General features: G+C 34.3%; 1 protein-coding gene across 2 annotated transcripts in view; it reads right to left on the reverse strand.

The window, feature by feature from the left end:
• The window catches only part of LOC134740472 (PAS domain-containing protein cky-1), a 126,808-nt gene that overhangs the window by 53,456 nt on the left and 55,555 nt on the right, over positions 1–17,797 (reverse strand). For both annotated transcript variants that reach the window (XM_063672956.1, XM_063672947.1), the window contains exons 4-5: positions 9,557–9,618; positions 7,599–7,688 (exon numbers count right to left, since the gene is read on the reverse strand). In XM_063672956.1, coding sequence (XP_063529026.1) covers positions 7,599–7,688; positions 9,557–9,618 — 152 coding nt within the window. The remainder of the gene's footprint in view (positions 1–7,598; positions 7,689–9,556; positions 9,619–17,797) is intronic.

Consider the following 17,797-nt stretch of genomic DNA (forward strand, 5'->3'; position numbering starts at 1 on the left):
CCGACGCGCAAGAATGAGGGTAGACCGACTTTGACACCCACCCGCTATCTTCAGTCACCCGTGAACAAGATGCATGTAACTGCGTCGAAATATCGGGAGCTCATAAACAATACAAAAGGTAATCATAATCACGGTCTATATCCCGGTCAATTTAAGTCTAGTGAAACTAACCGTGAATCATTCAAAACTTAACTATATATTTAGTACCAAAACCTCTATATTATGCTTTAAAAACTGGAACAAATAAAATAATTATAATTAAGTTACAATTATTCATTTTGATAAAAAAAATATGGAATAAAAAGAGAATCCGCTAGTGTGGCCGGCACTCATTACTCATAGCATCTGTTTGTTTACAGCGCAGCGTTAATACCGCCGCGGTGGTCCATTGAATTTATCTCTATATCTTTGGTATCATTGAAATTATTTTCTGCTTTCACCGTAGTTCTTCGGGTTTCGTTGTTTTCAATTGATTCCAGCATGGTTCCCGTTATTTAGCATTTAGATTGACCGCTGATACGGCAAATGATCGGTCCAGTTATGTCTGATTGTGAGATTTTTGGATTTGATCTTCAGGTAATGCGTATTCTATTATTGTGATATATGCCGTTATTTTCATCATCATTCAATAGAAACATAATTAAATATAGTTAGTAGTAGTAGTATGTTTCAAAGTTTAACCTGCTTTATGTATTCAAAAAAAAATCCTCTAGTTTGAGCTCTCTATACTATTAGTGTACAAATTTAATTATTAGGAAATAAAACTATGAAAACGGATTATATCGCGTATATTAACGCGTCAACGGGTGACCACGAACGCTGTAAAGGGTTCGAAACGTCGGGATGTATTATAAATTCAATATACGCGATATAATCCGTTTTCATAGTTTTATTTCATGAGTAACTATCGCGTTAACCGAAGACAATATTAATTACTAGGATTAAGCCTTTATTTGGTCCAATTTTGTATTACAATAAGATTAGCTGTATTTAATTGTGATCTAATTTGTTGAGGTTATATGTTAACATGGGATTTAAACGAGGTCAAAACCGAGGTTAGGAGGTTTTTAGTTATACTATATTTGGAAGTTCGAAAGTCGTTTAGATAAGTACTTGAATTATGAATCAAAACCTAGTAGTTATACTGTCATAGTCAAGTTCTTCTTCTCACACCCAATAAATCATCTGTCAGAACATTTGTAATTCACATCATACGCTTCAATTACACCCAACAAATGTACAGTCAGAAAGTCAGAATACAAGCCTCCGGATACTACACCCGTTGGGAGACAAAAGTCTTAAGCACCAATGAACGCCATAGTAACAAATAACTTTGTTCTTTAAAACGCTCGATATGTAGATTAATGATGGACATATGAAAACGCTGATTATAAATGCGTTATAAATTAGTGTTTGTTTAATGTTGATTGGTAACAAGGTTCCATGATATTAATCGTCGTGGATTTACAACAGCATTGTGTTTAACAGAAACAGAAGTCATGTTGTAATTGAGTATAGTAGTAACTTAAATTATTAGTATCACCAAACAAAACTCAGCGTCATTGCTATATACAATGGTTGTCTGGTGGATAATGCCTTTTGACTGTCTGGCAATGTACTTTCCTGCAATGTGCAAAAAATATAAAGTCAATAGTTGATTTTATAAACGCGACAGTATCTCTGTCTATCTGTCAGTATTACCTTTCACGCTTAAACTGCTTAACCGATTTATATAAAATTTTCTATGGAGTCCCGGAAAAGGATTGTTTATCTTGGAGAGGGTGGAATCTACTATGGTCTGGAATATAAAAGTACTCATTCAAGCAGCCAAAGTCTAGGGAATAAGCCGGTAGTAAATAAATATAGTTTATTTTTAACCAGTGTTACTATGCACTGTATAAGCTAAAATAGATGGACGCAACACGCACCAATATGTATAGGTATATTAGTACAAATGAGATGAACGGCAGGGTGATGTCAAAATCTGATGAAATCATCAAGTTGTAAGCTCGAATCGACATTCTAAGCAGGGATCGAATACCGGTATATTTTTCATACAAATTAACCGGTATTCAATTTCGGTATCTCGGTTGTTTAAGTATATTTTTCCATTTCATTTAGGTAATCTGATAACTCATTGTCCTTACCTTCTACAATATCAAAGAAATATTTCAAATGCTACGTGATATTTTGATTTTAAGTTATACCGGTAACGATCCCTGATTCTAAGCACATAATACAATAGATTATTTGAAGTGTTAGAGTTAGACTAAGATAAGTCTGCAACGATTTTGATAGCACATGCAGTGTAAGTGTTATTTATACGTCATAATTTCATAAAAGTTTGACGTTTAAAATAACACTTGCACTGCGTGTGCTAACAAAATCGTTGCAGACTTATCTTGGTTTAAATCTAATGAATACGTGACGTGAGTGACCGGTTTAAAATAAATGTAATATGTCACGAGAGTTTATAAGTAGCTAAATAATATATTACCTACCGTTAGATCTCAATTTAGTTTCCATAAATTGCATTTCGAATATAGTTCATTTAATGTATCCCTAACGTATGCGATATGTACAGCAAGCTGCCAAATTACATGGAGACATGAATGGAATTATTTCGTAGGGTTATGCACATTTGCGGCTGGACGGTTTTTTAGATGTTTTGCACATTATTAAATTCAACTTAATTATATGCTTAATGTTGTGTGTCCTTTAAAGCCCTGTAGTAGTTTTTATTATATTTTATGTGTAATATGACATTTCATATTATTACACATAATTATGAACATGCACAGTGAGGTTCAAAATTGCATGGAGAAATTATGAATGTGATTCATTCATAATTTCTCCATTAAATTTTGAACCTCACTGTACACGCACAATACGCACATGCTTTGACGATCGTAAGTAGTCACACATACTTATTTATTGATATGATGTCACACTTTCAGGACACCGTACAGATTGCAGCGCATTTATCGCCGCAGCGTCGACACGATAACAATTGACATTATGAACAATCGCACATCTCTATGTGAAAAGTCATTTCAGTTCCTTCAGCGAAAGGGCAAAGTCACACAATAGCAATGATAAATACCATATTGCCCAAGGCATAGGCGCGGAACCATTCGCCCGCACCAGATTAAAAAGACCTACCCTGGCGACTTTCGTTAAATAAAAATAGGCCAATTGTTGCAATTTAAGAGCTCTTATTCAGTTGGCTGGTTTTATTACAAAGGTATTAATAGCTGAGTATCAATAAATCGGTACAGTGGTTAGCGCGACGAAAGAGCATTGTCTATAGTCTATGGCATTATCATTACATTGTTCGGTTTGCATATTGAATTGTGCGTTCCTATTGTCTGGCTAGTCGGCTGCTACGTGTGTGGTTCATACGTTTTAGCACTTCGCTGCTTTATGGGTGTTAACTTTATGCTAAGTTAATTCCTTATCAAGCGCTAAAGCGATCGTTAACATTTAATGCCTACAGTCAGTTGATTAGGTTTAAAGGTTTCCTTCGCATAGACAAAGATAAATTATCTTAATCACTTTGATACATTTTCAATTTAGATATGGAATAGTCATGGCCACGTAATAATTTTGAATAATGACAGATGTGTATTACCTAATTAAGAAATAACCAAATGTTATGAGTTTTTAAAGGCATATTTCAATAATTTACAGGCATTCCGGGCAGTTACCGGGACACTCCCACTCGTCGATTTGCGCTTATAAACGATGTATTAACAAGCTTGCATTGTTTTTAACTAGATATTTGAATTAAGTACTTAATGATTCTCAAATCTTATCATTAATCTTAATTGTAAAATAACATTAAAATATTGCTCGGAGGTTGGGGTCATACCGTTAGAGTTTGATCTTTATTGGTATATAATTAAAGTAGAATGTGGCGTTTTGGTAGATAATAATAGTTGGTATGGATCATTACATTATGGAGCTCATAAGAATGGTATCGTGGGAATCCTGCCGGAGCTTGAGTTATGGCGATCGGCCGAGATGGACTTCGGATAAACATTATCTATCTTACACTATAATTGTTAGAAATGATATAGCCGCATCGTAATGATTGTGTAAATAATAAAAGTTAGTAATTACGTTGTTGCTAACATGTTGTATCTTCGGGCTTTATTTTGTAACACATTAGGAATAATCTGATGATCGATGGAATGCAAGGAATTACAAAGTTATCTCTTTCCCCATGCACATTGTATTATCTCCTTTTCTTTTACTACCTAACCTTACCATCATAACCTTGTTTCAGTTTTCTCTACCATTAGTACTTCTGGATTTTCACCCGGTGTATTTAGGTATCTGATAATTGAAGTTAAAAAGAAAACTAGCTTTACAAGCTTTTACCCTCGCTGAGCTCTTTAAGCAGCGCTAAAGCTTTGAACATATTTATATGATATTGGTTCTCTCTGCTCAGAATATTAAGGATACTAGCGACCCGCCCCGGCTTCGCACGGGTTACACAAAACCTTTACAAGTTATACACCTAAACCTTCCTCAAGAATCACTCTCTCCATAGTTTTTGAGTTTATCGGGAACATACAGACAGACAGACGCGGCGGGGGACTTTGTTTTATAATACGTAGTGATTGGTGATCCAAATGCGCTTATTTCTGGTATAGGGCAAATTTCCGTTCCAGACGAATGTGGTAAATATAAAGGCCACATCAAAACTTCAGTATTATTCAACATAACTATGTACTTTACCATTAACGGGTCAGTTATGTCAAGACCTAACATGTAGTCTAATGATATGATAAATATATATATGCATAAGGTAAAACTGTGAACTGAATTTGTCTTATATAACATGAATACAACACGAAAGGTAACGTTGCCAACACTCGGTTATTAATCACAATTTGAATATATTGACTGCTGTTAGTATATTGTATATATATCAGAGGTAGCGCCGGCTCACACGGACCTACCGCCAAACCGTATCTATAGGATGTATACTTATAAAATTGGATTTTTGGGAAACTTGCCTGGTGAATCATAATTAAAAGGAATACTTAATTTGTAGATACAGATGTGCAGTAGAGTTAACTCCAAGTAATTACTAACGTTTAAACACTTATCTACAAAGACAACAATGGAAAACAGACTTTACCTATAATGTAAACTGCACATCAATTTATTCATTAGATACCTACCATGCATTCATGTTTAAGTCCGTACATATATTATATTAATAAAGCTCGTGTAAATTAATCAACCGGTAAAGGATAAATCTATTTACCCGCTTCCTTCTATGGTTTAAACAAATAAATCTCTCACAACTGCAAATAAACCAGCGTGATTTGCTCATAAATAGCTAATTTACAAAATTCAATTAAACTGGTTTGTTAGAAATAATTGAATAACTAGTTAGTTAGATCAACCTGTGGCTCACATGCGCCGAACAATAAACCGCTGTGATTAATTCGGCGGCGCGGGCGCAGGCTAACGAGGAACCGTCTTGGTATTTTTAAATTTGGACGTTATCGTACTCATAATAGGGTTGTTTTAGTGACTTTGCCACTAAACTAGATACGTATTTGCGAAAGTAAGGACGTAATTTGGGGTCAGCGCTACGATTTGTAGCAAGACCCACCGGGGCGTCGGAAAAATCTTAACTGATATTGATTTTGATTGAGTGCGATAAAAGGATCGCGGACGAGTTTTGGGTGGGTTTTTTTATACAGGCAAACCTTTGTGCCTTACTCATCAGGCGATTTTATCCAATAATCATTATTTATTATAGGAACCTGAACAAAGTTTTATTAAATTATATTATTAAATTATACAATGCAGTATTATAAGTTGTTAAATTATATAATTTGACATTTAAGTTTCATATTTCTATTGACTTAATATATGTAGAGTTTAGCTTTGACGGTCGCGTAGCCTTTATACTTGGTAGGGAGGCAGAGGCCCACTACGAAGGTGGTACCTACTAATGGGTTGGACTCCCAGTAAGGACATTTATTTGTTATTAGTATGTGACAATATTAAATGAATCCTATAAGTTATGAATGTTTTTTATGCAGATATACCGTCGTTCAGTACTTACAACATTAAGCTTACTGTGGAATTTAGCTCGGTTTGTGTAAAAATCACCTAGACTAAAATATATACCTTCAATATTAATTTTGAACAGAATGTCGAGGAAAGATATAAAGTATGTCCACGAAAAAAAGTGGTGGTGGATGATCTGGTATATCTTTTTACCGAATGTACATTTTCAAGAAGTTTTTTATTTTTATAATATGTATAATAAAAACCGGCCAAGTGCGAGTCGGACACGCGCACCGAGGGTTCCGTACTTTTTAGTATTTGTTGTTATAGCGGCAACAGAAATACATCATCTGTGAAAATTTCAACTGTCTAGCAATCACGGTTCATGAGATACAGCCTGGTAACAGACGGACAGACGGACAGACGGACAGCGGAGTCATAGTAAATAAAATAATAAAATCTTATTTTAATATATGTGTTTGTGTGAGTTTTCGCCAAGTAAATTCCATCATATTCATTGTTTGTACAGCGCTTTTAGGGTTCCGTACCCAAAGGGTAAAAACGGGACCCTATTACTAAGACTCCGCTGTCCGTCTGTCTGTCCGTCTGTCCGTCTGTCATGAGGCTGTATCTCGTGATCTGTGATAGCTAGACAGCTGAAATTTTAGCAAGAAAACTAAAAACAGAATAAAATAGAGATTTAAGTGGGGCTCCCATACAACAAACGTGATTTTTGACCGAAGTTAAGCAACGTCGGGCGGGGTCAGTACTTGGACGTTTTTATAGTTAATGGTACGGAACCCTTCGTGTGTGAGTCCGACTCGAACTTGGCCGGTTTTTTGACAATCTTCACTCGCTTCCCGCTACAATGACACAACTGTATTTGTATTTTTACAAGCTGTTTTAGGCAGATTAGAATGTCATCTTACCAAAAAAATACTTCTTGAAACTCATTTCTATTTGTGGTATTCAGGAAGACTTTCTACGCCAAGCACTGAAAGTAGTTTTATATGAGAGGCATTTTTTCGTCAAAAAGTCAAATTCACCATAGTTAAAGAACCCCAGAACTATCTCAATGTGAATACAATTAGAAAAATTGTTTCTTTTGTGAAATGAGGACGTCATAAGGAAAAATTTGGATTATCTAATAAATAACAAACTATATATTTTGCAGGAAAACTTGGCAAAGACTGCCAGAAGACGCTGTACCTGAAAACATCGTTACCATGGGATATATATTGCTAAAATTCATAGAAAATCGAACAGTATATCATGTTTATATTTTTAATATGTAGTTTTATATCCACAAATTACATACAAAACGTGCTGCTTGAAAATTCACATTAATATAAAAGATTTACACTATTATGCATGACCACTTTTTTTCGTGGACAGACTTTATAAGTTCCAGCTTGTACGTACAAGCGGTAGTTTTAAACAAATAATGTGAAAATATTTACCTACTCTTATAGTTTTTCTCATGGACTCCATTATATTTAAAGATGTTCAGCGAAACCCGAGACTGTAAAGGTACTTAATGCTATGAACAATAATGTACTCACCATCGAATGTCCCAGATATTCCGCTGCGTTGTCGGATATGTAGAGTAACTTCCCGTTCTGCGTCATCATCATCAGGAAACCGTTAAGAGCCTAAAAAAAGTTTATGGGGTTAGAAATATATTTTAGGAATAAGCTGTGGACAATGTAAGTATTGTAATGCATGACTCATATAAGATTGATAATAATGTAAAATTTATTTATGGATAGACAACTGAATAAAGAAAAAGTTAAAGTTAACTCGTGCTCATAATAAATAACTAAAACAGATAGATAAGTGAATTATGTATAATAAATGTCAATCTTAATCAATATAAGTAATGGCACAAAACGAGAACACAAATTAATTTCAAATTCCTAAAGTATATTTAAACTCGTAACTTATTTAGTTTCCAACCTACATTTAAACTTATTAAGCGAAATAAAATACTCTCTTCATTTCTCCAACGCTCTCATTCCATTATGCCTAGCCGCGACCGCTAAGTTATGGCGCGAATAAATTAAATAAGCACACAATCGAATAGCCAATCGCAGCACACAACAATCGAGTATTTGTCACATAAAGTATTCGGTTCTGTTATCATTTCCTAAAGGGAAATTAGTGCTGTGTTCACAATACTTTATGAGTGAGCCGTGGAGAGTTTAGCCGTTAAATCTCGGAAGGACTTAAATACGAGTATGTAACTTATTTGCTAATTTTTAATTATTGACGCTGTCTTTACATCGAGATAAAATAAAAACAGTTTTTCTACAACCAAGAACATAATGACACGTTTAAATTGTATTCATATAATATGTATAGTGGCCAAGTGGTCTTAGTTTAAAATATTGCAAGACCATAGTGAAAGATAAGAATAATATATGATATAGGTGAAATAACTTGTACAACCCCTTTTGCTTGTAAAAAATATCTTGATAAATTATTTTACTAACGTATAAAAAATCAGAGTCTTCGACGTTAGTGGGGTGACTTTAGCTGAAGCTCTATCAACCATTGCTAGTATTCCTCCTTATATTTCCTTATATTTTATTAAATTTTAATGTTATATACGAACTGAATAATGGTTGACATGTAATATTTAAAATATTATGAATAAATGTCTGTCTATGTCTATTGTGGACCATCAATAGTATATTCGTGATATAATAGAGAGCTTTTCAGCCGAGTACCGTGTTTAGGCCACGAAGCTTACTAAGGTCTAAGTAAGGTACGAGATAAAGATTTTTGGCGACACGTGATTGGTCGAATTCATTACAGTTGACTAAAGCCTTTCGTAAGAAGTCATTATAGTTAAGTCGGGAGCCCATAGTGAAAATTATGCTATTACAGTTTGGTATACGAAGTATTAATTCAACCATTAAAGTCGATAAGTAGAAAAACATACTGTTTTTATTACTATAACTACACACCTTTAAAGGAGAAGGTTTAAGGTAATGTAAGTTCTTCTGTTGTCTAAACTTAACACAAAATAAATATAACACAAACCAACACACCTAAAAGTGACCTCTAAAAATATATTCTTTTAAATCTGTTCAAATAAAAAGGGAACACACAGCGGCTTGTATGAAAAATTGCTCCCAACTTATGATTAAAACCAACCGAATTAAAGTTAATAAGAGGGTATGCTACCACTCCCTCTTAATGTATCCTTACAAACTATTGAACTTTGTTCCACATACTTTAGTCTCTTTTTGACAAATTATGAGCACATTTGGAAAGAAGCGACGGTAGGCCAAGCTTCTTTGAATGAGCTACAGAATTATGAAGCGTGGGAATTTGTATTAAATAAAAATAAAGTGTATGTTCTAATTATAGATTAGTCTGCGTCATAATTCGTACACTCAAGAGCAATCGAACAGGGTGAAGGACGAAGTACATACAAAATGTATTGTGTCAAAAAGACTAAGTGTTTAGTTGCATTCAGTGAAACAAAATATTTTTTATTAATATTATTACTTACTTTAGAAAAACCAAAGTTAGGAGCCGGAGGTTGCTGCTGATTGATGTCAAAGCGTTTGAAAACTGTAACAAAGCAAAAACATTTTTTAATACATTTATTTATACAATATAAGTTTAAAAATAAATAAAATTGGGGTATGTATAAAGTAATAGGTTAAAAAAAATAGTAGCAGATTTGTAACAGAGACCAGAAAAAACGCTTCCTATCTCCGTACAAAGTTTAGTTATTTCGTTCAACATAAGATAGTTTATGTGTAACTGACATTACTATGACATGCTCTAACTAAGTCAGTCATAATTTGGACTACGGCATGGTTTGACTAAGTTAAAGTTATAATTTGGACGCACTACTTAGTATTAAGGCCGTTACTTGTACAAAAGCCTTTCTATATATATTTACATACTAACTTATACAGTATTCTGCTCACAACTCTTTGCTGATGTGCTGTTGATTAGGCGACTCACAATTCAAAAAAACCGGCCAAGTGCGAGTCGGATTCGCGTTCCAAGGGTTTCGTACATTACACAATTTTTAACAAGTTATTTTTTTATGTGAAACGTGAGTCTTTAAAAACCCGTAGGGTCGGATCAAATCCTAAGTAATTAAGTTCGACTTACGCTTGACTACACATTTCTTATAGATTTTCCGGTCATCTATAGGTAAAGAAATATTTTGTGTATTTTTTTCAAAATTTCAGACCCAGTAGTTTCGGAGATAAAGAGGGAATGGTCATTTTTTTGCTATATTCTTAAATAACGTTTTAAAATTACAAAAAATATATATTTGAGATTCTCACAATGAGCTCTTTCATTTGATATGTAACACGATATAGTTTGAAAAACTTTATTTTTTATTTTCACATTTACCCCCCAAAAGTGGCCCCCATGTTTAAAATTCATTTGTTTACGTTACATGTCCGTTTTTGGGTTACAAATTTACATATGTGTACCAAGTTTCAACTTAATTGGTCCAGCAGTTTTGGAGAAAATGGGCTGTGACAGACGGACAGACAGACAGACAGACGCACGAGTGATCCTATAATGGTTCCGTTTTTTCCTTTTAAGGTACGGAACACTAAAAAGTACCTTCATCCGTAGTGCTCGACTGACTTAATCTTTAGTGCTCGAAATGCATTGTAATAAAAAAAACATAAAAATAACAGTTACGTCTCAAGCACATCGTTGGACCGTAAATGTCGCTTAGTTAGACATTACAGTGCAATCATAGAACAGCTAATACGACTGTAATGTGTCGCGACAAGAAGTCATCGCTTTCAGATACGATATGAAATACGATACGACGAGTAAGGCAGAGAACACAGTAATAGCTAGGCTATAGCGCTTAATTGCAAAAAAAAGAGGTATGTAGTTGAGGATCTGTAATTAGTCGTAAGTTAATTGATTGGTTTGTGTACGAAAATTAACCATGTACATATGTAAATTGTTTTATATTTTCTTTATTTGCCTCCACTTTCTAAATATATTTTAGCATCAATACAAATATGTATTTGCGATGGTCATATATAGGAATCTAGTCATAGTTAGTCATCATTTATCTACTTAGTAATTGGGTAAATCGCAAAAAAATACGTAGTTAAGGACCTATAATTAGTTTTAAGTTGATACACGCATGAAAGCTTGTTGGGTTGGCGTATGCTATACATTTATATATTCATAATTTTCGCATAACAGATACGTATAAGTGGTTATGAGTCCGGAGAGGAATTATTTATTTCTTATTATTTATTAATTATAAGTTAGCTACAGTTTTTAAACATAGGTAATATATAAAGTACTTAGAAATTATGATATAACTAAAAATATATTGGTATTTAATTTAAAATGTGATAAAACATTTAGATAATTAAGGTACCTACCTGGACAAAAGTAGGCTTGCTTAACTTTCAAAATTTTATACGTTTATACTTCTAAACCCATTTGAGTTCAAATTTTGCGTCCATGTTCACTAGTATCATAGAAAAAAACTGCAAGTTCATGTTAAACATAAAAAAAAAATACCATGAGCCTTCTGTCGCGAATATCGCGAATCGTTTAATAGTTGCTAACGTCATGGAGTAGATGGCGCTCGTAGTCACGTTTTAGTTAAATAACCGCTTCTAAGTGGTTGTGATTTTTTGGGTGGTGACAAGAGGGTAGACGCCCGAACGACAGTATGAAAAGTAGGTTGTGTGCGAACAAATCGACGGGAAGAGTGATATTTGCTTTTGGATCAATTCAAGAACTTGTTTATGGTGTTATTAGAATTATGAGGTGTCTCTTGTAGATTGTGACTAACGTATATCAGTATTCAGAGTGTGAAGTGTGATCCGAGAGAATTGTTCATGGCTAATGTAAGTAAAGTTCAATCATAATTATACGAATGGTTTCGTCCAAAGATATTGGTAATATAAAATTATCGTCAGGCCTCATGGTCATGGTGGAGTGAAGTGTACTCGATCCCATGGCGCTCTCGCAAACGGCAAAGAGGGTGAAACGCCGGAGTGGGTTTAGTGGGTAGGGCCAAGTTCTCCCTCCCCTCTCGCCGAGAGGGGACAGGAGCGGCGAGGCCTCGTATAGGACAGGTATGTAGTAGGTTTACTACATATCGCTTTCCAGTATCAGTAAAGGCATCAGCTCATTCAATAGGTTCATACGTATAGTGAGCTTGACGACACCTTATACGAGTAGGTACAGGTACTGTCAGGTACCTTAATTGCTGTTTTTGTGTTGTGCTGTATTCATAATATATCTTTTGGTGTACCACAAGCTCGCACAAGAATCCGAACAATCGATGATTTGGAGCAGCCTACTCGCACGATACATATCTCATCGCTGCATTACGTTCTTGCGCAACGTTCCGATCATTGTGAGGCAATGCGGGAAACATACTTAATGTAGAGTGCGAGCTTTTGAGGTGTAATTGAAACTAAATCACCTATGTTTACAATAATTTTCAACACGAAAAAAAAAAACATTTTTTGACGTGAACTGAACTCCGTCTTTAAGTATTGAAACACAAATTACGAACTAACCTCTCGAGGCTCCTTACGTTTAAGACTAAGGGCCACTTGCACCATTCACTAACCCGGGGTTAACCGGTTAAAACTGGAGTTACCATGGTTACCAGTTCAATTGACACCGGGTTAATGGTTTAACAGTTTATCCCGGGTTAGTGGGATGGTACAAGTGGCGCTAAGTGTTCCCCGGAATTAGGAAGATAAATAACTATAATAAATAAGTAAATAAGATCGGTAGTACCTAGGTACTTCATCGTCTTTGTATCTTATCTTATGACAATGTTACTTTGCTTACTGCAGGAGACTACTAATCAGGCTTGTCATTAAACAATTAGACAACGCCTACGGCGGAAACACCCGAAACAGCACTTATGCGACAATCGATTAATTAATCGAATCAACCGATCGATACTTTCTCGACCGGCGGCATAGGGAACAACGATAAACAATAACTAGCCGTACGATTATATCGATAAGATATCGAATAATTCTGAGTCTAATGGGCCCGCCACGGTGTATAAGGGGATTTACACTTTCTAAACTATCTCAAAAGGGTACGGAGGATGGATTAGAATATTGATAAGTCGGGCGAAATCATAAGAGCCAGTTTTGATTAGGAATAGGAATAGTACAATTTATCTCTGGCTGGTGTGACTAGAATTTATTAGAGACTGGCTAGCGGTGCCAGAGGTCTAAAGCTTTTCGCACAAATATGAAAGTGGTGTTTTTAGGGGTTTTTAAGGATATAACTTATATACAAAATGGATAAACTTACGTTACATAAATACACAACACACACATATGTCTAAGTACAATTTCATTTAAATATTTATGATCAACATTGCTTTATTAAATGACATAACATGTATTGCTTTATTTTGCCATTTGTGTTAATATTCAATTATTCATTTTCAATTCAGTCTGGTGCTTAGTGTCAAAATTTACAGCTATTCATATGAATTGAGTGAACAGCATGCTTTTTCAGCTACATTTTAACTAAATGTATAAAAAATCGAAATTGCTAAAAATAAATTGTACAAGTTATTACGGCTACAATTAAGCTTTTTACAGTAGCATTTGTATGTTTTCTCGGAATTCTTGGTAGGTACAACCGCATTAGATAAATATCTGCCTACCGCCAGGAGCCCACGTTGCTCCAGTTGCTCTTATTGCAAACATTGTTATTATAAAGCATTATTGAATTTAATATTGTTCGAGTTGTCCCTAATTGCCCTTGTATGTGGGACTGCTTTTTATTGTTTTAGCAAACTCAGTATTAGAAGAAACTCTCTAGCGGTTTATTATGAAATTTTTGATGAACGACTGAAGTTAGGTATTTTCATTTTGCATATTCTCAGGTAAAGGAAATTAATTTATGTGATTATCACGGATATTGTTGTCGGAGTTCTAGATGTTTCTTATGTATATAAGTATTTAGACACATAATATATCTATGTATTATTCCTTTTCTATGTATTAATTATATTATTATGTATATCATCATCTTTTACCCACAAAGTCAAGCCTTACTGAGGAGAGACTAGGTCGATTTGTGTAAGATTGTCCAATATTTATTTATTTTGTTCGTAACATTTCGTCAATTGATTTTAAATTAAGTAGCGTCCCAATCCCTAAAAGTTTATGATTTCCCAAAAATATCAAAGATTTAAAAAAAGTATTTGATTTCTCATTAAAGATTACAGATTTTAGATTACTTTATAAGCTTCTATTATGGCTTATAGTTTTAACGTGAATGGCATTAAGGACACAGGCCAAGGTAAGGGGGGGGGGGGGGGGGGTTACAATAATACACATTTATTGCAAAAAAATATCTGTAGAATTAAGAGGCCGTAGTCGATTTTGGAGCAAAATTTTTAAATTGATAGATTTAGTCGTTGAAATTATACACGTTTTGTTGCGTAATATCTAAATAACAAGTATTGGTTTCTATTAGCACGTCTTCTCATCTTGCCTTTTAATAATGAGGTCGCAAGCGTGCGTCACCGGTAATATATGAAAAGAAGGGGCAGTTTTTAAAAATTCATCAAAAACTTATGGTCCAATATTTATTTATTTTGTTCGTAACATTTCGTCAATTGATTTTAAATTAAGTAGCGTCCCAATCCCTAAAAGTTTATGATTTCCCAAAAATATCAAAGATTTAAAAAATGTATTTGATTTCTCATTAAAGATTACAGATTTTAGATTACTTTATAAGCTTCTATTATGGCTATACGCTTATAGTTTTAACGTGAATGGCATTAAGGACACAGGCCAAGGTAAGGGGGGGGGGCTACAATAATACACATTTATTGCAAAAAAATATCTGTAGAATTAAGAGGCCGTAGTCGATTTTGGAGCAAAATTTTTAAATTGATAGATTTAGTCGTTGAAATTATACACGTTTTGTTGCGTAATATCTAAATAACAAGTATTGGTTTCTATTAGCACGTCTTCTCATCTTGCCTTTTAATAATGAGGTCGCAAGCGTGCGTCACCGGTAATATATGAAAAGAAGGGGCAGTTTTTAAAAATTCATCAAAAACTTATGGTGGTAAATTATACAAATTGATGTATAAGAAAAGTTTCAACAAATGTTGTAGATTGTTTAAGTATCAAAATTACGTTAAAATTAAGTCGATTTTCAGAGAAATTGTCACTCGTTTTGAAGTACTTTCTGGAGAAAATTGATTTCGTCTAACTTTCATTTACACTACTTCAGTCATACTAATAAAAATGTAGTCTGATAAACGTCAAGTACAGGATATGTGTAATACAAAATTACCATGTTTAGCCGTCCAAAGGCAGTCCAAACTTTACGAAATTTACAAATAAGAGCGACAAAATCAGTGCTTTACGCGCGTTTACCTAAACGTCCATCAGAAAAGCAAACATTACTAATTTAGTGAATCTGTTTTCAACAAATTGATCTGATAAAAGGTAAGATAAGAAGATGCGCTAATAGAAACCAGTACTTGTTATTTCAATTAGGTAACAAAAGGTGTACAATTTCACCGATTAAATCTATTAATTTTACATTTTTGCGACTAAAATCGACACCGGCCTCTTAAGTAGTCATCTAAAATTATTTTTACGCGTCGCTAATACAAATATAATAGTGTAGTTGCCTCGAACATTAGTCCAAGTCGCGGCAAATGGCCCACGAACGCCCTAACTGATTTTAACGAGTGGACCATTTGTTCCGACGCCATCCAGCGGCTTCACTAATTATTTAGTTACATTAAATTTAATGACGAACAGGAACATACAGTTAAGCCGTGTGAGCTAGTTAATATAAAAGATGATATCTTGAAGTCAATGCTAATAAAACTGTTAACTGTAACAGTAGAACTGTTAAAATAAATTTGACTCCAATTCTATCCTGAATTAGGTACACATAAGCATAGATTAGTATATGTTATAAGAATAATTAGTATCAACATTTCAAACATTTACAAATTTGATTTAAGTTATCCGCTATGAGCACTACATCAAATTAGCATACGTACAACTCTGGCGGTCTAGCATAAGTTGCGTTCTCGCGCGCGAGTCCATAGTGTCCATACTTGAAGTCGCGCTAGATGTATGGAGTCGCGCGCGAGAACGCAACTTATGCTAGACCGCCAGATGTACCTACGTTTTAGTACGTGTTTTTTTAACTGATCGATTGACAAATTAATAAGACGCTAATTTATCTGTTTGGCTTTGGAGACTAATTAATCTGCTTACTAATTTGGTTTGGCAGTAACTTATTATGTGTTTACGTTAAAAATAGACCTAAAACATTAGTATTCAGATACATACTAGACATATTCATAAATGTAGAATCTAAACCAATTTGAATATGTTGATATTTATTGCAAATCGGCTAAGTTCATTTAATTTACCTACTTATTAATTATAATCATAATAAAACACAACACACTGAAAACAAAACTTAGTACAGGAATTTCTCAAAAGAATAAAACATCCACAACTTCTAGCCAAACCCCATTTCGAATAGACTGTTTATTTAAGCTCGCTGCAGGCAGGTGGGTAGCTAAATTGAGATGTTCGTTAGTCGCCTAATGTATGTATCTCGTCAATCTGTGCCCAGTTATTTCTACCGCCCGCAAAACATCACCCGCCGCGCCGCTTTTTATTTTTAATAAGTACCTGGTGTGTATGTGGCCTTATTAAATTGAATCGCATTTTATAAATGGTGAGGACGGATGGATAATATAAAAACAAGTAAAATCGATTATGAAAATAATAAGACAAGGCCTGTTTTAATAATAAAACTATTTTTTTCAACAATTTATTGTTTCTATAATTGTATTCAGACCTGACAGCCGCTAATAAATTCGCATGACAACTGGAATTCGTCAAACTTGGATTACATTAACGGAAGGTCACTTGCAAATTATACTTTTATTAAAATTTGTTCAAATTCGGATTTTCTCTGAACCTATAGTGTAGTTACAACTAATAGCTAACGATATGGATGACCTCCGGAATTTTATATATGTATGCAATTATTGCAATAAATAAATTGCTTCGTGATAAAATTTGGAAATAACAGATTCATCTTCACAAAAAAAATCACTAATGCCACTTCAAAATGAATCTCCTTCTTCCTCGCGTTATCCCTGCATTTTGCCGAGTTTAAATTATTTTTATGAATGGAAGTGTTTAATGAGACTTGTACTTAACTGTAACTTCAACTTGAGTTGTTTCGCGGTACAAGTCGCAGATGTGAAGCATTGTATTTACTGTCTAGAACATTTACCCGAGAATAGTGGCCAAGCATAGAATTCCGTACATTCGAACATCGGTAATAACATAAACATGACTGCCAAATAAACAGGCTCGGCTCGAGCAGGAATTCTGTGCGCTATGAGAACCCAAGACAATGAGATATAAAATTCCTAACCGGGTTCCAAACAAATACCGGCTCTGACTGAAACCAATGCCTTAGAATACTTACCCTACTTATACGTAAAACGGCTATGTAAATAGGAACACTCAGTTTTCATAGCTTTAAGGGACGATATCGACCTGTTAGTTAAAACAACAATTTGACAGTTCCGAACAACTGACAGGCCGATATCGTCCGGCGGACTAATAGTCAGTGTGCCCTTTAAGTTGGAACATTTTGTTTTTCTATGGATATTTTAAAAACTGGCGAATCCTTCATGTATTTTGTTTCCATTCAATTTGTTTTCCTCTACGCTTTTCTTTCTGCA

The sequence above is a fragment of the Cydia strobilella genome, chromosome 1 (genome assembly GCF_947568885.1).
Source record: "Cydia strobilella chromosome 1, ilCydStro3.1, whole genome shotgun sequence".
Taxonomy (NCBI): Eukaryota; Metazoa; Arthropoda; class Insecta; order Lepidoptera; family Tortricidae; genus Cydia; species Cydia strobilella.